Source organism: Cucurbita pepo, chromosome 15 (genome assembly GCF_057944985.1).
Source record: "Cucurbita pepo subsp. pepo isolate OVF chromosome 15, ASM5794498v1, whole genome shotgun sequence".
NCBI lineage: Eukaryota > Viridiplantae > Streptophyta > Magnoliopsida > Cucurbitales > Cucurbitaceae > Cucurbita > Cucurbita pepo.
In genome coordinates this window covers 1,812,335-1,831,477 of record NC_141812.1, presented here as the reverse complement: position 1 = coordinate 1,831,477, position 19,143 = coordinate 1,812,335, and the positions used below count along the sequence as shown (strand labels likewise).

General features: G+C 38.3%; 4 protein-coding genes across 4 annotated transcripts; all 4 read right to left on the bottom strand.

Moving 5' to 3' along the window:
• Window positions 1-1,162: 1,162 nt before the first annotated feature.
• LOC111811387 (receptor-like serine/threonine-protein kinase ALE2) lies at window positions 1,163-8,099 on the bottom strand. The gene is made up of 9 exons (XM_023698202.2): window positions 7,519-8,099; window positions 7,059-7,142; window positions 6,134-6,238; window positions 5,964-6,059; window positions 4,910-5,278; window positions 4,562-4,822; window positions 4,027-4,416; window positions 2,320-2,560; window positions 1,163-2,186 (listed from the first exon to the last, which is right to left on the bottom strand). The coding sequence occupies exons 1-9, from the start codon at window positions 7,583-7,585 to the stop codon at window positions 1,475-1,477; spliced, it is 2,325 nt and encodes a 774-aa protein (XP_023553970.1). The 5' UTR covers window positions 7,586-8,099; the 3' UTR covers window positions 1,163-1,474.
• A 1,166-nt stretch (window positions 8,100-9,265) lies between these two features.
• On the bottom strand, window positions 9,266-10,699 carry LOC111811389 (geraniol 8-hydroxylase-like). The gene is made up of 2 exons (XM_023698204.2): window positions 10,120-10,699; window positions 9,266-10,006 (listed from the first exon to the last, which is right to left on the bottom strand). Exons 1-2 carry the CDS (start codon window positions 10,636-10,638, stop codon window positions 9,407-9,409), a joined length of 1,119 nt encoding a protein of 372 aa, XP_023553972.2. The 5' UTR covers window positions 10,639-10,699; the 3' UTR covers window positions 9,266-9,406.
• Window positions 10,700-12,994: 2,295 nt separating this feature from the next.
• On the bottom strand, window positions 12,995-14,997 carry LOC111811139 (geraniol 8-hydroxylase-like). Its single transcript, XM_023697881.2, has 2 exons — window positions 14,056-14,997; window positions 12,995-13,954 (listed from the first exon to the last, which is right to left on the bottom strand). The coding sequence occupies exons 1-2, from the start codon at window positions 14,932-14,934 to the stop codon at window positions 13,355-13,357; spliced, it is 1,479 nt and encodes a 492-aa protein (XP_023553649.1). The 5' UTR covers window positions 14,935-14,997; the 3' UTR covers window positions 12,995-13,354.
• A 1,343-nt stretch (window positions 14,998-16,340) lies between these two features.
• LOC111811141 (geraniol 8-hydroxylase) lies at window positions 16,341-18,048 on the bottom strand. Its single transcript, XM_023697882.2, has 2 exons — window positions 17,094-18,048; window positions 16,341-16,994 (listed from the first exon to the last, which is right to left on the bottom strand). Exons 1-2 carry the CDS (start codon window positions 17,970-17,972, stop codon window positions 16,395-16,397), a joined length of 1,479 nt encoding a protein of 492 aa, XP_023553650.1. The 5' UTR covers window positions 17,973-18,048; the 3' UTR covers window positions 16,341-16,394.
• Between the last annotated feature and the right edge of the window lie 1,095 nt (window positions 18,049-19,143).

Here is a 19,143-nt window from a genome sequence, read left to right as displayed (position 1 = left end):
AAAGGAACGAAATCACAACGATGCAGTTTTCAGGAAGACGAATCGCAATCGAGGACACGAAATCACTGAAATGTAAACGATTTATCGCATATTGAATAATAAAACAAAATTAGAGAGAGAGACAGAACAGACCTGGTTTGATCTTGAGGAGAATGGAGAATCGTGTTGAATGTTCATACTTAAGGCAGTGAACATTGGGCGGAGATGGCATGCGCGCGTTTTCTAATTTGGCAGAAATGGTTCTAATTTGGCAGAAATGGCTCGCGCACGTTTTATATTATATATTTATTGTTTTTTTAATTACAAATTTAGTCTCTATTTCAAATAATCAGTATCTAACCATTTTTTTTATTAATAAATTTTTTATCTTATTTTATAATTCTTTTTTAAGATATGTATCAAGTTTAAAAAATATTTAATAAATGGTTAACTTTTAATTTTATATTTAATACACCTTTAAAAAGGTGCGGAATATTTAATAATTCTATAAAAAGACATTTTATAAATATTTAATTTTGTGTTTAATAAGGAAAATAATTTTAAAAATTAAATATAAATTTGACTTTGGACTTCTATTAAAACATTAAATTGTAATTTAGTACCAAAATTTCTAAGGGTCTAATAATAATGAAAAGAAAAATTTAAAATCAATATCCAATCGGAGTTAATTTATCATTTTTCTATTATTTTAATATTTATTATATCATAATTAGGCATAACATTTTTACCATAAAAATTAAACTTGCAATGATTTAATAAAGTAATTTTCTGAAATTCTAAAATATTAAAAAAAAAAAGTAGACATATATAGGAATCCATCCCAAACAAGGCCGAAAATCCTTGGAATGGTAGGGTTCGAGAAGATATTTCTCTTCATTTACTAAACAAAGCTAAGAACAAGAGAATATACCCTACTCAGCCCCACCCAAATCCCCACTCTCGCCTCGATTCCTGCCAAAAATAAAGAATTTTACGGGAACAATGAATAAAATAGAGCTATTACCTGTCTTCGAGAACATCTCTAATCCTCATCAGTCTTTGATACGAGCACAGAGCATGATTAATGCAATAACTGTCGAAAAGAAGATATGATACAACTACAAGAAGAGAGTATTAGAATTACAATTCTAATTCGTATGGTAATGAATCAATAATTCCAAAATTAGAGCCCAATATTTTTATTTTATTTTATTTTATTTAATCTTTTTCCTTCTATCTCACACATTAACGACTATTTTGAACTTCCAAGCCTCAAAGCACCTTATGAACCAAGAGAGTTAAAACTGTACATTTTAAAAGAGTCGTAGAAAGGCATTCCATCCACAAGGATCATCAGCACCAATGTCCCATTGAGAGCTCCACACAGCATAAGATGATCAAGAATGGAGCTCTCAAGGGGGCACCACCAATGGTGGATGATCCACTTTTTGTTGCTTTCCTAAGTATTTCTTTTCTTCACGATTTAAAAAGAAACTCAAACCCAAAACCTATTGTTCCAAGAAGGCCTTGAAAGAAATCCTCCGTGCTCGCTCCTACTTCCCGAAAATCTGTAGAATGCTGGCTTGCTTCGTGTGGTTTGTAACGGACCTGACCTGTTTCCGTGCCGAATAGGCAAAGATATCTCGTCGCCGACGAAACTTGAAGTTGAAAACGGTCGGTTTTCCATCTCTTCAAGGGGGCCAGAGCTGTATTCCATGGTGATGAAGGAAGAGGCTTGACCGAAAGTCAGTCGTGGTGTAAGGCCACCAGCATTCCACCAACTGCTGTCTGATGGAACAATGTCGCCTTTGAAATCGGAGTCCCGAGCAGATGACTCCTTTTGACTGCAGTAGTCTGCACACGTCTCGTCTGTATCGTTGTATATCAGCTTTAGAGCCTGCACAACTTCCCCCATAAATGGCCTTTGGGTCACTTCTGGATGAACGCACATAGAAGCAATGGCAGCCACCTTGGCCATGTCGTCGAAGTCGTAACTACCAGCTAGAGAAGGATCTACTAGTTGCTCCAAACCTTCTCTACTGGTCAATAGAGGTCGAGCCCATGTTACGAGGTTCTCCTCACCATGTGGTTGGGACATGTCCACCGGTTTTCTACCCGAAAGAAGCTCAAGTAGCACAACTCCATAACTGTAAACATCACTTTTGACGAGCAGGTGTCCTGTCATTGCATATTCAGGGGCGACGTACCTGCAAATTTTTGGCTCAGTCAAGAACAAAAGATGATAACTGATGTCCACAAATAGTCATGTGATATACTATTATGGATTACGAAACAGATCGATGCAATAAGAAACATAGATATAACCAACACCGAAATTACCCGAAAGTTCCCATCACGCGTGTTGAGATATGTTCACTTCCTTCAGTTGCTTCCCTAGCCAACCCAAAATCTGAAACCTTGGGGGTGAAATCTACTTCCAACAGAACGTTACTTGCCTTGAAATCACGGTGAATTACACGGGGGTTCGAATCTTCGTGAAGATATGCCAAACCTCTTGCAGCTCCAAGAGCAATCTTTAATCGTGCATCCCAGTCAAGAGGTCCTTTTCTCTTATCAATGCCTACATAAAATAAAAGTAAGTGTAATTACATTGGCACAAACAATGAAAAGTTGAACTTTTATCAATCAATAAATGTATAGAGCACTACAAAATAATCAGTGAAGAAAAAGATGGAAGAAACTTATGGGACTAAATAAATGGAAATGTACCAACATATATCTAACAAGATTGGTCAATGCTGAAATACAGGTGGAAGAGCCATCAGTTTGGTTTTTTCGTAAGAAAAAACAAAGGTTAGGAATCACGACTCTCCATAATGATATGATATTATCCATTTTGAGCACAAGCTTTCGTAGCTTTGCTTTTGGTTTCCCCAAAAGGCCTCGTACCAATGAAGATGTATTCCTTACTTATAACCATAATTAGCCAACGTGGGACTCCCTCCCAACAATCCTTCCCTCGAACAACGTACACCATAGAGCCTCCCCCGATGTCTATGTAGCCCTCGAACAGCCTCCCCTTAATCGAGCTCGACTCCTTTCTATGGAGCCCTCGAACAAAGTACACCCTTTGTTCGACACTTGAGGATTATATTGACATGTCCGTTAAGGGCATGGCTCTGATACCATGTTAGGAATCATGACTCTCCACAATGGTATGATATTGTCTACTTTCAGCACAAGCTCTCATGGCTATGCTTTTGGTTTCCCCAAAAGGCCTCATACCAATGGAACTGTATTCCTTACTTATAAACTCATGATCATCCTCTAAATTAGCCAACATGGGACTCCCTCCCAACAATCCTCGAACAAAGAATGGTTAGTTCAAGCTTTATCTCTAAAAGGATATGGGAATTCTAGTTTCTGTTACCAAAAGATCGCTAGAATTCTTTGGCCTCCTACCCTACAAGAGCATTGGTATGGCCCCCTGGAAGGAAATAAAGGATGGAGTACTCATGAATATGATTTTATTAATCCTCTGGCATTGTACCATTTACGGCCCCAAATTGAAGATCTTTGGTTTGATACGTCACTCCTGGCATAGGGATGCTTAGTTATTTTGGTATTGGTTGGTTAAAGAAATTTTTAACGTTTCCTATGAACAAACCAACCCCTTTTCTTCACCTCTCTGGCTTTGAGAAATCCTTCATCTATCAATACTTTCTGATACAGAATTATGAAAGAAAAAAACAAGGCCGATTAACTTTTTTAAACAGAACAAATTAAAATGCACCAATATATATCCAACAGAAGATACATGGAGAAGTCCCTAGGCATAAAAGGCAGAGGAGTCTTTAATTTGATGATCTACACGATCAAATTTCATTGCACTGATGAACAAGGAAATATGTGAATGAAACATTTTTGTTCTAAGATTGAATGAATGAGAAAAGTTTTACTAAAGACGATCAAACAAATCATGTACAGAAACTGGAGACATCCAACAACAGTACATATAAGAAAGGTATATAAGAAAGGTTAACAAACACTTAATACGATTAATCATAGGTGATATGGAAAATATACCGTGCAAGTGAGACTCAACACTGCCATTATGGATAAGCTCATAAACCAAGCAGCGAGTTCGGCCTTCCATGCATATACCAATCAGTTTCACAAGATTCCGATGATGCAGTCTACTCAACATCTCAACTTCTGCGATAAATTCACGGTCTCTATTCTGATTATCCCGTGTAAGCAACTTAACTGCAACTTCATTTCCATCTTGCAAAATACCACAGTAAACTCGGCCAAATCCCCCTTCGCCTAAAATCCTTTTCGAACTAAACTTGTCTGTTGCTTTCTCAAGTTCGGAAAGTCCAAATGTTCTAACAGATTGAATACTGGTTGGCATTGTGGAAATTAGGGAAACAGAGGTGGAGCTAGCAATGCTAGTTGATAAACCCGATCCTAGACCTGTATTAATTCAGAATGAAGTCATCTTAAGCAGTGCAAGTAAAATCAACAGGACTTTCCAAATAGATCATGGAAAGTTCGTACTCAAGTAGTACTTGTGGAAAGATCCTTGTGATAGCTAATAGATCAGGATCTACAAACTCACCAGATCTTTTGTTAATTGATGATGTGAAGACAGGGCCAACAGCACTAGACGGTCTGCCAACTTTTCTCCATTTAAAAAAGATGGAAAGAGCTCCAATGAATACTAATAACACAACAAATGCTGAAAGTGATATGATACCAATTGTTTTGATGCTCATCTTCTGGCTCTTATTAACGAAATTTGCAGTAATAGGAAGATCACCAGCACCTCCACTAGGAGCACTTCCCATGTACCCTCCATATGGTGGTGAAGAAGGAATCCCTGGTAATCATGGCTTATTATTCTAAATATTTACAACGGGGGAGGGGGGGTGTAACAAACGCAGAGAAAAACTGTTGAAGCTATTACCTGGATAGCTGATGTAGACAACTTCATAATCACCAAAAAGCGTCATATTTAGACGTACTTTTTTATCCCAAAACCTTCTGTAAGTCAGTACTGCAGTGGTATTATCGAATTTCTCTCCTAGAGGTACTAAATTTATATCCACCATAGTTCTTCCTTGATTTTGACTGTCTGCTTTAGCACCCATGATTTTCACTTGGCTCTGCTCCAAGTAAGTCCCCGCTGCAATCTCACTTTCAAGGTCGTTCATCACAGGAAAGACAGCATATGGAGCTATATCCAGAAGAAGTCTGACTTTCATGGGAAACACGCAGCCACAAGGTGAACCAAAGGGAGCCGCAGTAAGGGGTTCCATACATATTTGATCACAACCTTCCAAGTCCAAGGTAAAGTATTTAGTACAATGAATTTCATAAAAGAAAATTTACAACTTGAAGACTAATCATTGGTCTAGGCAATGAAAGATGAAAATTTGCAAGGCTCCTTAGAGGGCACAAAGTTCTTTATGGATCACCATGACCTAGCAAAACCAAAGGCCCCACGTACCAATCACAACATCAAATGTTACAAAGTCATTCAAACGTAGCATGAGAATGAATTAAAACAATTAGCTCTGAAGTAACTCATATTCAAGCAAATGCTTAATAGACAGGAATGGTGTTAGGAATCACGGATCTCCACAATGGTATGATATTGTCCACTTTGAGCATAAGCTCTCATGGCTTTGCTTTGGGCTTCTCCAAAAGGCCTCATACCAATAGAGATGTATTCCTTACTTTATAAGCCCATGATCAACCCCTTAATTAGCCGAGGTGGGACTCCTCTCCCAACAATATTCAACAAATGGCTCTATAAACCTGTTTTTTTAGCAAGAAATGGGATGGACAAACCCATTAATCAAGCACGAGCAAGAATTTCAGCAGCCTAGAAGCAATTACGTGGATCAGATGCTTAGAATCAAAGAACCGTAATTTGGCAATCATGTACTTTGAGGTTATACAGGTTTTTCTGTCTTTATGAATAATTGACTGCTGAGTAATTCAATCCCCGACTTTACCTTGGTCTTTTGATGGTGTAGGAGCAATCACATGAGGCCGTATACGCCGCCGCCGCCGCCGATGATGTCGAATAGGTAAGGGTGCACTCCTAGGACCTACAAAAGTGTAATGTCAGGAAGTAATAGCAACACAGAGGACAGTGAAGAATTTATTACATTCCCTTCATAACCTGGAGAAGGTGCAGGAGCAGTGGATGGTCCCAAAGATGACTTAAAGATCCAGTTAGCATGTAACTTTGAAGGCTTAAATGAAAAACTCATCGACTCCAACCTTGCTGCAATGATGGAGATACATGCATGCCATGGAAAAAGGGATAAATATGAATACTTGAACAATTAGAAGGAGACTAAAAAGGAATGACCATCATAAAGTTTTCACTATTTCACTTTTCTTTTTCTACTAATTGTGTTCCCAGAAATAATAGATGTTTTGAATTTGAGAACAATTCCAACCAAGCAAAAATCAAGCATTCAAAAAGAACGACCAAATGATAAGGTAAAGCATGCTCACTGCCTCACTTGAACTCCAAGTTGCCAGGTCATATTTTATAATTGTCTTGTCATCAATCCAAAGTTAATTAATGATTTATTCAATTACAATCCGAACTCCAAACAAAATGTTAATGCTACCAATCGCATTAATTGAAATTGTTTAACATGTTCCTCTTCAAGTTGTTGAAAACCAACTCAAGACGCAGGAAACTGAAGCTGAAAACAGAAGTATTTAGATTTTTTGGGAGAGTTAGTAAGATTAACTCCTCCACATAACCACAAGACATACTACAGTCTAATCATTGACGTGAAAGATATAGCTTCACTGAGTAGTTTCCAACAAAAGTTCCATCGATTAAATATACATCATCATCAAAATTGACAGAATGCGTAAGATTTGCCAACCTAGTGAGTTTGGACAACTGATGGGTATGGTTAGTTCAAACACAAGCTAAATTTGTGCCTCATCGATTTCTTTAAGAGCCAGAACTTTACATTCGAACAAATTTTGGACACTTATCATGTGTTTATAGTACCAAACTCCGAATATGCATAGATATTTATCAAACAAGACATGTTGATACTAAATGGAAATCGCTGTACCATGCTCTGTTGGAATTTCTGTGGTCGTTGTTTGCAGGTATGGCTGCAAGGAAGGAGACAAGTATATGTGTGGTGAAGATTGTCCTGAAACCATAGACAATAGGTAGCTTAACTCTCAGAAGTTCTACAACATAATGGCCATGACAATTCAGATGATAATTATAATACAGCTCAACGATGAGAGATTTAAATGTTATATTCAGCAAAATATATCCAAAATCATAAGCAAATTGAGCGTCAATCTTACTGTTGGAAGAAAGATATAGCGAAAATGAACTGTTTCTCGCTGAGAGTTTAACAAAGAAACTTCCTCAGTGGCCTAATTGTTCGCTCAACGAATTATTCCTTTACACAGAAACAGAATCTAACAATAAAAAAAGCCAAAAGTAGCAAAGCAACCAAAAATGAGATCACGTACTTTCCTCGACAAAATCAAGTCGAAAAGGTAAATGCAAAGTACCTGAGCAAGAGAAAAGCAAATCAACCGCATGAAGAACCAGAAGAAGGCGCATAATCGAGAAACGCATATTGTGTCCAGAAAGCAAATTTCAGAGGAAAGAATCATCATCAGTAGCCACCGCCACCTACAAGCTCAACCACCTCAACAAAAATCTGCCAAAGAAAACACACACAAGGATAACAGCGAAGTACTCGCCGGCAACAATCTTCCCCTACACAATGCGAGCTCCAAATCCCCCACCACATAGCTCAACAACAACCAAAAAAGAAACTCCCCCTCAGATGATAACGAAAAACCCTAGGAGAGAGAAATCAAAACAGCACAAACGGGAGGCAGCAATGCAGGTATATTGGCTTGCAGATCCATGAAATGCGGTCGAGGATCTAGAAGAAAGACTATAAAAACTTCAGTTCACGAGGAGAGAAAAGAGTGAAGAACTTTTAGAGATGGAAAGAATGGAGGAAAAGGGAGAGCGAGATCTTGAAAAAGTGGAGAGAGAGAGAGAGGGAGAGAGTTCGAACCAGAGGAGACAGAGAGAGAGAGAGAGAGACGATGAGGAGCTAGGTGAGGGACTTTATTACATGGCAACAAACAACACTCTACTGTTACGGACTGCTACTAAGCCACTGCTTTTCTCTTTTTGCAAAAAGACGATCCAATGGATGGCTCTGGTCCACGCGCTGTTGGATGAAACGACAATTTACAGACTCGTTTGACTACGTCATTATTATTATTATTTTATTTTTATTTTATTATTATTTTATTTTTTTTATTATTATTATTTTTTTTTTTTTTTTTTTTTTTTTTTTGACAAAAAGAAGACTCCGTCAAACCCAAATTCCTAAAAATAATTTTTAATTTTAGATTTTCTCTCTAATATATTTTTAAATTTTTAAAAACCTTAATAATATTCTTAAATTTTTAAAATATTTTAAAATAATATTCTTGTGACGAAAAATCACTTCCACTTTGTTACAAAAACATCTTTAAATTTGAAACCCCGGCCATTTCATTTCATTTTCGACACATTAGACGTATTTTCAATAGCAGATCTGTGACTAAATTTTAAAATATATATATACATATACTGGCACACCGCCCCGTATCTACCTTCCTTCGGGGAACAGCGAGAAGGCTGGCAGATCGTTCGGTGTCTGACTCTGATATCATTTGTAACGACCTAGATCCACCGCTAGCAGATATTGTCCTCTTTTTCCCTTTCGAAGTTTCCCTCAAGACTTTTAAAACGCGTCTGGTAGGGGAAGGTTTCCACTCTCTTATAAAAATTGTTTTGTTCTCTTCCCCAACCAATATAGGACATCACAATCCACGCCCCCCTTCGAGGCCCAACGTCCTTGATGTTGAGGCCCAGTGTCCTTACTGGCACACCGCCCCATGTCTACCCTCCTTCGTGAAACAACGAGAAGGCTATATATATATATATATATATATTCTTATATTTCGTTTCATAATTTATAGTGAACTTTCAAATTTAACATTAAAAGTTTAGATATAATTTATGAGGTATCAATATATGGTTTTCGTCAATATATTGATGGTAACATAATTTTTTAATATTTTTTAATAAACGTAAAGCGTGTTAATGTTATTTTTAAAAGTTAATAGTATATTTTGTTGGACGAAAGTCCCATCGACTAATTTAGGGAATGATCATGGGTTTATAATCGAGTAATACTATCTCTATTGGTACAAGATCTCTTGAGAAGTCTAGCAAAGTCACCCGAACTTATACTTAAAGTTAATATATATTTTTTATTATTTTAACGAGATTATTTATAAATAGGGTTTAGGAGAGGGAAGTGCATTTCTCATCTACCCCATTTCATTACATGATTATATAATATTGTTCGGATACTCGGTAAATATTTTAAACCACTAGGGAAGGGATGGCTGTGAGAGGGTGAGCCATCTCCACAACCACGCTGAATCTATCATCCATGTTTATCTCGAGTCCATCTTCAACCTTCCAGTCGAAGAAATTAATTAACGAACCCAACATCAAAGGCATCATTCTCACAGCCAGTGGCAGTCCAGGGCAAATCCTTCTCCCTCCGCCGAACGGAATCAGCTCAAAACTCTGTCCCCTAATGTCAATTTCCGACCCCAAAAACCTCTCCGGTTCAAATGATTCTGGATTCTCCCAGCTCATCGGATCTCTTCCGATCGCCCATGCATTAATCATAACATGAGCATCTTTAGGGACTGTGAAACCTGCAATCTCCACTTCTTGTTTCGCCTTACGAGGTAGCAATAATGGACCCACTAGATGCAATCGTAAAGCTTCCTTCACCACCGCTTGCAGATATGGCAGCCTCGGAATGTCCGCTTCCTCCATTGGTTTGTTCTTCCCCAAAACTTGCCTGATTTCCACTTGAGCTTTTGCTAATTTTTCTGGATTTCTCAATAACTCTGCCATTGCCCACTGCAACGACACTGAACTTGTATCCGCACCTGCTACCAACAATACCTAGAGTTTTTTTTTTTTTTTTTTTTTTGCATAAATTAGAAAAACGACGCATCGCTTTTTAAATGTCATAGTTGATTTAAGAATCGAAAGATTATTTAGGGGAGGATTCTTACGAAAAGTAAATGTATCATCTGATTATGATCGATTTTAGCGTCACTCTCTTCGTTCTTGAGAAGATAATGCAACATATTTTTCCGACGAAGATTCTCGTTCGCATCGAGAATTTTTCCGGCAAACAGAGTATTGTTGCATATTTTTCGATATTTCCTCCAGAGAGGAGAAACAGAAATCCATGGAAATCCGATTTCCTTATGATCGTAAGCCGACAGCGAATCTGGAATGGTTCTGTCGCACAAAGAGTGATCGTTCGTTCGTAGGACCTCTTTAGCCATGGCGGAAGAAGAAACCACCACAGCCGTAACTTGTCCAAGTTTCAGAGTCATGATTGGGCCATATACCTTAGCCATGGCGGCGAGCGACTTGTGAGGCTTGTCGCCGAGATCCAAGAGATTTCCGATGACCGGCAGAGGCTTTGGTCCCGGAGGTAGCTTCTGTGTACTTCTCGTCTTCCATTTAAGCCTCAAAATGAAGAATGCGGCACAAAAACAAAGAAAGTAGGCCAAAAACTCCATTTCCGGCGATGGCGAGGACGCTTCGGCTCTGCTCACGGCGCAACCGAATAGGAGCCTGCGGCTTATTATAAGATGCGAAAAAAGAAGGTATTAAATTAAAAATAAAATTAGGATAAATTATGATTGGTCCACGTATGAGGAAGTGACAATTAAATTTCGATTTAAAACCACAAATAAAAATAATATATCTAGAGCTGACGTGAAACCTCATGAAGATCTTTTTAGATATCTCTCCTCTCCTCCAAACCAACCGGAATCTGTTGGTTAGATTGGTAATCCAATTCAGTTCGAAAATTTTCATAACCCAACTCAACCCTTTATTTTTTAGTTATTCTAAATTGAGAAGAGACAAGAAGTAGAGAAACAACCTACAGTCGAGTTGACGGAAATAGAACAAGTCGAATGGAGAGACAGTCAGCGACAGCGTCGACGAAGTCAATTTGGAGAAATGGGAGGTGAGTGTCTTGCTTTTACTCACTAATTGGAGAAATGAGAAATGGAATAAGTTCTCGGAACTGATGGGTGTCTTGCTTTTACCTGGAAAATAATGTGTCACACGACTTAAGTATTTCAAAGAATACTCACTAATTGACCCCACTATAGGGACCATGTTAAATGCAAACACATGCAAATATGCTCTAGGGACCTATCTCTATCCCAGGTGGCCCCCAGTCCGGACTAACTATGGATGTGTAGTACTTCTCTACACACGACCCACAAGTGCGAGTGTGAATCCTCAGGCACGTCGCATCATATGTTGTCATATAACTCACGTACATCATCATACATCATAGCTCATACATCATCATATAATTTACGTACAACATCATACGATACAACTCATACATCATCATATATCATTATACATCATGGCTCATACATCACTATATAATTTACGTACAACATTATTCGATATAGCTACATCATACATCACTATATAATTCACATACACCATTATTCGATATAGCTCATACATCATACATCACTATATAATTCACCTACAACATTATTCGATATAGCTCATACATCATACATCACATCAAATTTCTACCATATCCTATAGTAAAGCCACTTGGCCTTAGCCGTTATTCTCCCTAATTTATAATGTTAGATCCCGTTCCCCAAGAGCTGCTTCAAATGTCTTTGGAGTTTGTTTCCTATCACACCATTTATCACCTTTCGTTAGCATTTCACAAATTAATAACGATCATACTAATAAGTGTAAAATACGGCACTAAAATGACTTCAATTACCGTCACCGAGGCCAAAAATAGATCATGGAGGGTTGGAACCATAAAAATTGGGCTAAAATAGGGGTACCCAAGCAAAATAAGCCGTGGAGTCGCCGGGAGCCGAGTCGAGACATCTAAGTCGACCAAGCCGAAGGGCTGCTTAAGACGCTGGTCGACACGTGGCAGTCCAGGAGTGGGCCACGTCGTGTGCATGCGTCTCGGGTCAGCTTGGCGGGTTGCGTCGGGTTATTGGGTTACTGCATGTGGTCTCGGTTTGTGGGCTGGGTCGCGGGTTGTTTGGTTGCAGGTTGAGATATTGGGCCGAGATGGGTTTAGGCCTCGGGTTGCAGGCTGGTCTGGTGACACAGGCTGCAGGCGAGTCGAGGCGCTACGGCGTGGGCCGCTACAGACGGACTGGGCCTCGGGTTACCGATCTGGATCCGACCCGGATCTTTTCTTCCTCGCCTGACTCACAGCGCGATTTTTCTCTTTCCTCACCGTGACGGTTTTGGACGTTGTTTCTCTCCCTATCTCTTGTGTGACCTCCTCCTCCTCTCTCCCACGAAGTTTCTCAAAAGTTCGAATTCCGGATTCCTTTTTCCGATGTCGACGACGACGACAATATGGCGTGAAACATGTCCTAGAGGGTCGATAGTCTCTTTCACGAAGTGATTTGAGCGTTTTGACGTTGGATTCAGGTGCTTTGGTTAAGGCATCGTGATCTCGGAATCTCGCCGAAGACTTTAGATTTCTCTCTCTCGATTTTGCTTTCTCTTTTCTCTTCTTTGTAGGTTTTCTGGTCGTGGAGCGTTGGCTGAGGTCGGCTGAGGGATCGAGGATTGCATTTGGCGATCCATCGAGGCTGCGGGTCGTGTTTCAGGAGTTGCCTGAGAACGTCGGCGCCCTAGGCGTTGCTCGATGAGAATATTTGCATAATCCACCGCACCTAAATGGTATGGAAGTTATCTTATTTATAATCAAATAAATTAGAAGGATATAAAAAGTAATAAACGGAAATAACAATAAATAAAAAGATACATATGATAATAACCTTATAATAAGATATCAAATATGATTTATATGGTTAACTATAATTTATTACTAAATATCCTTAACACCCGAGATACAAAGACAAAAGTTCAAACATAATTAAAGTACTTCAGAATACAGGTCCTACGCAATGAAAGAGTTTTCAGCTAAGTACAACACGACTATCCACAATGGTATGATAGTGTCCATTTTAGAGTACTTCAAAATACAGGTCCTACGCAATGAAAGAGTTTTCAGCTAAGTACAACACGACTATCCACAATGGTATGATAGTGTCCACTTTGAACATAAGTTTTGATGACTTTACTTGCTTCTCCAAAAAACCTCATTTCAATGGAGATAGTATTCTTTGATTATAAACTCAGGATCATTCTCTAAATTAGCAGATGTGGGACTTTCATCGAAGACCTACAATAATTAAGTCTGAAATTATTCTAAACAATTAAGGACGGGATGGCTCGAAGTGGATGAGCCATCTCTATGACGACGCCAAATTTATCATCCATGTTTATTTCAAATCCATCCTCAACCTTCCAATCAAAGAAATTAATTAACGAACCCAACATCAAAGGCATCATTCTCATAGCCAGTGGCAGGCCAGGGCAAATCCTTCTCCCTCCGCCGAACGGAATCAGCTCAAAGCTCCGTCCTCTAATGTCAATTTCTGACCCCAAAAACCTCTCCGGTTCAAATGATTCTGAATTCTCCCAGCTCATCGGATCTCTTCCGATCGCCCATGCATTTACCAGAACCTGAGCATCTTTAGGGATTGTGAAACCTGCGATCTCCACTTCTTGTTTCGCCTTACGAGGTAGCAACAATGGAGCCACTGGATGCAATCGTAAAGCTTCCTTCACTACTGCGTGTAGATATGGCAGCCTCGGAATGTCCACCTCCTCCACTGATTTGTTCTTTCCCAAAACTTGCCTCATTTCCACTTGAGCTTTCGCTAATTTTTCTGGATTCCTCAATAGCTCCGCCATTGCCCACTGCAACGACACTGAACTTGTATCCGCACCAGCTGCGAACAATACCTAGGGTTTTTTTTTTGCACAAATTAGAAAAACGACGCATCGCCTTTTCAATTTTATAGTTAATTTAAGAATCGAACGATTATTTAGGGGAGAATTCTTACGAAAAGTAAATGTATCATCTGATTATGATCGATTTTGGCGTCACTCTCTTCGTTTCTGAGAAGATAATGCAACATATCATTGTTCGGAACAGAATCACGATTCAGTTCTTGCTCCTTCATCCTTTGTTTGACCATTGAGTCTAGAATTTTAAGAAAACCTCCCAAGTGAATCTTCATCCTCTTCCTCATCCCTTGAATGTCTAGCTTCCTTAACACGGGAAAGTAATCGCTCAAATTTGGCTTTCCGGCCTCTTCCATAGTTCCCTGCACGCATTTCTTGAACTGTCTTGCTAATTTGGATTTCGGATCTGCTAAATCAACAGAGAAAATCGTATTCGAGAGTAGATTCAGCGTAATCGTGAACATTAATCTCCCTACATCCACCGCCTCGCCTTTCGACGCGCTTTTTCGAACAATCTCCACGAGCTCTTCCACTTTCTTCCGACGAAGATTCTCGTTCGCGTCCAGAATTTTTCGAGCGAACAGAGTATTGTTGCATATTTTGCGATATTTCCTCCAGAGAGGAGAAACAGAAATCCATGGAAATCCGACTTCGTTATGATCGTAAGCCGTCAACGAATCTGGAATGGCTCTGTCACACAAAGAGTGGTCGTTTGTTTGTAGGACCTCTTTAGCCATGGCGGAAGAAGAAACCACCACCGCCGTAACTCGTCCAAGTTTCAGACTCATAATTGGACCATATACCTTAGCCATGGTGGCGAGTGACTTGTGAGGCTTGTCGCCGAGATCCAAGAGATTTCCGATGACCGGCAGAGGCTTTGGTCCCGGAGGTAGCTTCGATGTACTTCTCGCCTTCGATTTAAGCCTCAAAATGAAGAACGCAACACAGAAACAAAGAAAGCAGGCCAAAAACTCCATTTCCGGCGACGGCGAGGACGTTTCGGCTCTGCTCACGGCGCAACCAAATAGGAGCCTGCGGCCTATTAGAAGACGCGAAAAAAAGAAGGTATTAAATTAAAAATAAAATTAGGATAAATTATGATTGGTCCACGTGTGAGCGAGTGCCAATTAAATTTCGATTTAAAACCACAAATAAAAATAATATATCAAGAGCTGACGTGGCACATTTTGAAAATCATTTTAGATATCTCTCCTCTCCTCCAAACCACTCTTTCCCTTCACTGGCTGTCCCACTAAACAAGATATTGCCTCAATTATGAGTGAAGGAGGCTCGGAGTGATTGAAATTATTAAATTAGAAAGTGAAATGCTCGGTTCGGTTCGGTGATGGGACGTTCATTTTTTTCGTTTGTGATTTCTTTTTATCTTTTTTGTTATTTTATTAAGATAAAGATTTCGATGTTCCAACCCGACAAACCTGTTCTCAACCCGAATTCTCCGTTGGATGATGAAAGTCTCACATCTGCTAGTTTATAATCAATGAATACTTTTTCCATTGGTTTGAGGTCTTTTGAGGAAGTCCAAATCAAAGTCATGAGAGCTGAAGCTCAAAGTGAACAATATCATACCATTGTGGAGAGTTTGTTCGTCTATCATGGTATCAGAGTCATGCCCTACACTTAGTCGTGCCAATAGATTGGTAAATCTTCATGTCGAACAAAAGATTCCAAAAGAAAAGGAGTCGAGCCTCCTCGAAGGCATAGTAAAAAAATGACGAAGACTCCAAAAGAAAAAGGAGTTGAGCCTCGACTAAGGGGAGGCGTACTTTGTTCGAGGGGAGATGTTGGATGATGAAAGTCTCACATCGGCTAATTTAGGGAATGATCATGGGTTTATAAAGAATACTTTGTCTTTGGTTTGAGGCCTCCTGAGTAAGCCCAAAACAAAGTCATGAGAGCTTATGCTCAAAAGTGGACAATATCATACCAATGTGGAGAGTTGTGTTGGTCTATCATTCTCTAATAAAATGTCTTTTTCTAGTTTGATTACCAAAATTATTACTCATCATTAAGGTAAATTAGTGGAGAGAGGGGTTTGCTTGAAAAAACTAGCCTACCTATTTTGACTTTAATTTTCATTATTATTATTATTATTATTATTTTAATTTTCATTTTGTTTACTTTATTTATTTATTTATTTATTCATCTTCATTTTTCATATTATTTTGCAATTCACCATATACACATTTGATTTTAGAAATAGAAATTAAATAATATATTAAAATTGTTCATTCTTTTTCCAAGCCTTAAAATCTTTTTAGTTAAAATTTGGTAATTACGTCAAAGAATAAGGGTATTTTTGCAAAGTCCATATATATATATATATATATATATTTGTAATTTAGCCCAAAATACTAAATAAAAGTTAAAAGTCAAACCATAATTAAAGCGATAGTATTGTGGAAAGTCTAGAATTATTCTAAACAGTGAACGATGGGATAGCTCGGAGTGGATGGGTCATCTCAACGACGATGCCAAATTTATCTTCCATGTTTATCTCAAATTCATCTTCAACCTTCCAGTCGAAGAAACTAATTAACGAACCCAACATCAAAGGCATCATTCTCATAGCCAATGGTAGTCCAGGACAAATCCTTCTCCCTCCACCGAACGGAATCATCTCGAAGCTTTGCCCTCTGACGTCAATTTCCGATCCTATAAACCTCTCCGGTTCGAATGATTCCGGATTCTCCCAGCTCATCGGATCTCTTCCGATTGCCCATGCATTTACTAGAACCTGAGCGTCTTTAGGGATTGTGAAACCTGCTATCTCCACTTCTTGAATCGCCTTACGAGGTAGCAACAATGAAACCGCTGGATGCAATCGTAAAGCTTCCTTCACTACTGCTTGTAGATATGGCAGCCTCGGAATGTCCGCTTCCTCTACTGGTTTGTTCTTCCCCAAAACTTGCCTGATTTCCACTTGAGCTTTTGCTAATTTTTTGGGATTCCTCAATAGCTCTGCCATTGCCCATTGCAATGTCGCTGCAGTTGTATCCGAGCCCGCTGCGAATAATTCCTAGGGTTTTTGCATAAATTAGAAAATCGACGCATCAGAGTGCTTTTTCAATTTCATTATTGATTCAAGAAGAACGATTATGTAGGAGATGATTCTTACAAGAAGTAAATTTATAATTTGATTTTGATCGATTTGAGCGTCGCTCTCTTCGTTCTTGAGAAGATAATGCAACATATCGTTGTTTGGAACAGAATCGGGATCCATTTCCTGCTGTTTCATCCTCTGTTTAATCACTGAGTCCAGAAGTTCGAGGACCCTTCCCATGTGAATCTCCATCCTCTTCCTCATCCCTTGAATGTCGAATTTCCTCAACACCGGAAAATAATCGCTCAAATTTGGCTTTCCGCCCTCTTCCATAATTCCCTGCACGTATTTCTTGAACCGTCTAGCTAATTCAGATTTCGGATCTGCTAAATCAACAGAGAAAATCGTATTAGAGAGTTGATTCAGTGTAATCGTGAACACTAATCTCCCTACATCCACCGCCTCGCCTTTCGACGCGCTTTTTCGAACAATCTCTACGAGCTCTTCCACTTTCTTCCGACGAAGATTCTCGTTCGCGTCTAGAATTTTTCCGGCGAACAGAGTATTTTTGCATATTTTGCGATATTTCCTCCAGAGAGGAGAAACAGAAATCCAGGCGAATCCGACTTTGTTATGATCGTGAGCCGTCAGAGAATCTGGAACGGTTCTGTCACACAAAGAGTGGTCGTTCGTTTGTAGGACCTCTTTGGCCATGGCGGAAGAAGAAACCACCACCGTCGTAACTCGTCCAAGTTTCAGACTCATGATCGGGCCATATACCTTAGCCATGGCGGCGAGCGACTTGTGAGGCTTGTCGCCGAGATCCAAGAGATTTCCGATGACCGGCAGAGGCCTCGGTCCCGGAGGTAGCTTCAGTGTACTTCTCGTCTTCCATTTAAGCCTCAAAATGAAGAAGCCAACACAGAAACAAAGAAAGCAAGCCAAAAACTCCATGGCCGGCGATGGCGAGGAATTTCAGATTCTGTTACGGATTTCACTTCATCGTCTCTGCTCACGGCACGCCCAAATATATTAAAAAAGATAATAATAAAATAAGATTAGGGTAAATTTTGATTGGTCCACGTTTGAGCATGTGACAATTAAATTTCGATTTAAAAATTCAAATAAAAATAATAAAAATCAAGCTGACGTGGCAGTTTTTAAAAATATTTTTAAATGTCTCTCTTCTTCTCCAAACCACTCTTTCCCTTCAAGAAATTGCCTCAATTATGAGTAAGAAGAGGACCCGTAATTTTCGGGAGTAATTAAAACTATTAAATTATTTTATAACGCTTTTTATTTAATAAAATTAATTTTCATTGATAAAAGAAATGCTTTTTAAGTGACTTTTGATATAACCAAATTAATTTTTGTAATTTTCAAACTTTTCAAATTAAATAAATTAATAAAAAATATTATTTAAATTTTATATTTTATTTCAAAAATATCAACTTTTTAAATTTTTAATAATATACTTAAATTTAAATTTTTTATATTTGGATTTCAAGGTTTTTCAAACCAAATTGAATTGCTCGGTTCTATTTGAATCGATTCAATTAGGGTTTCACTGCCTCTTTTCATTTATTCCCTATATTCACTCATTTTTGTGACGGTCATTTTTTTTTGTTTTTTTAAGAAGACGTAGATTTTGATGTCTGATTCAAATTGTGTTGTGTCAAATTTGTATAAAACCCGACCAACCTGTTTTCAACCATGATTATCTAATAAAAGGTCATCACCGATCACCGGATTGAAATTATTATCATATTATCCTTTAATATTTGATTTTTGAGCAGTAATATGTATAATTAATTATTCAATTTTGATGATCGGTATTTATAATTAAATTTTTGTATAATTTTATTAAAATTATTTATTTAAAAATAATTATTAATATGGATGGCTAAATTAACACAAAAACCTAAAGTTTAATGTATATTAATGTACTTATTAATGAATAAAAATTAAATTAAAGTAGTTTATTTAAAGAAAATAATTAAGAATTTATTACAAAATAAATTAAAATTTTAAAAATACTTTAAAATAGTTAACGAGAATTAATTATATGAAATTAAACAATGTAGTTAAATTATTAAAAATTCTTTCAGCTACGAATAATGTGGAA

Excerpts from the sequence above, each read along its gene's own strand:
- LOC111811387 (XM_023698202.2), bottom strand. The coding sequence starts at position 7,585 with ATGCGTTTCTCGATTATGCGCCTTCTTCTGGTTCTTCATGCGGTTGAT. Across the intron at positions 7,143-7,518 it reads TTTGCTTTTCTCTTGCTCAG|GACAATCTTCACCACACATA; the intron begins GTACTTTGCATT and ends CTATGGTTTCAG. Across the intron at positions 6,060-6,133 it reads TGCTCCTGCACCTTCTCCAG|GTCCTAGGAGTGCACCCTTA; the intron begins GTTATGAAGGGA and ends ACACTTTTGTAG.
- LOC111811389 (XM_023698204.2), bottom strand. The coding sequence starts at position 10,638 with ATGGAGTTTTTGGCCTACTTTCTTTGTTTTTGTGCCGCATTCTTCATT. Across the intron at positions 10,007-10,119 it reads AGATGATACATTTACTTTTC|GTATTGTTGGTAGCAGGTGC; the intron begins GTAAGAATCCTC and ends AAAAAACTCTAG.
- LOC111811139 (XM_023697881.2), bottom strand. The coding sequence starts at position 14,934 with ATGGAGTTTTTGGCCTGCTTTCTTTGTTTCTGTGTTGCGTTCTTCATT. Across the intron at positions 13,955-14,055 it reads AGATGATACATTTACTTTTC|GTATTGTTCGCAGCTGGTGC; the intron begins GTAAGAATTCTC and ends AAAAAACCCTAG.
- LOC111811141 (XM_023697882.2), bottom strand. The coding sequence starts at position 17,972 with ATGGAGTTTTTGGCTTGCTTTCTTTGTTTCTGTGTTGGCTTCTTCATT. Across the intron at positions 16,995-17,093 it reads AAATTATAAATTTACTTCTT|GAATTATTCGCAGCGGGCTC; the intron begins GTAAGAATCATC and ends CAAAAACCCTAG.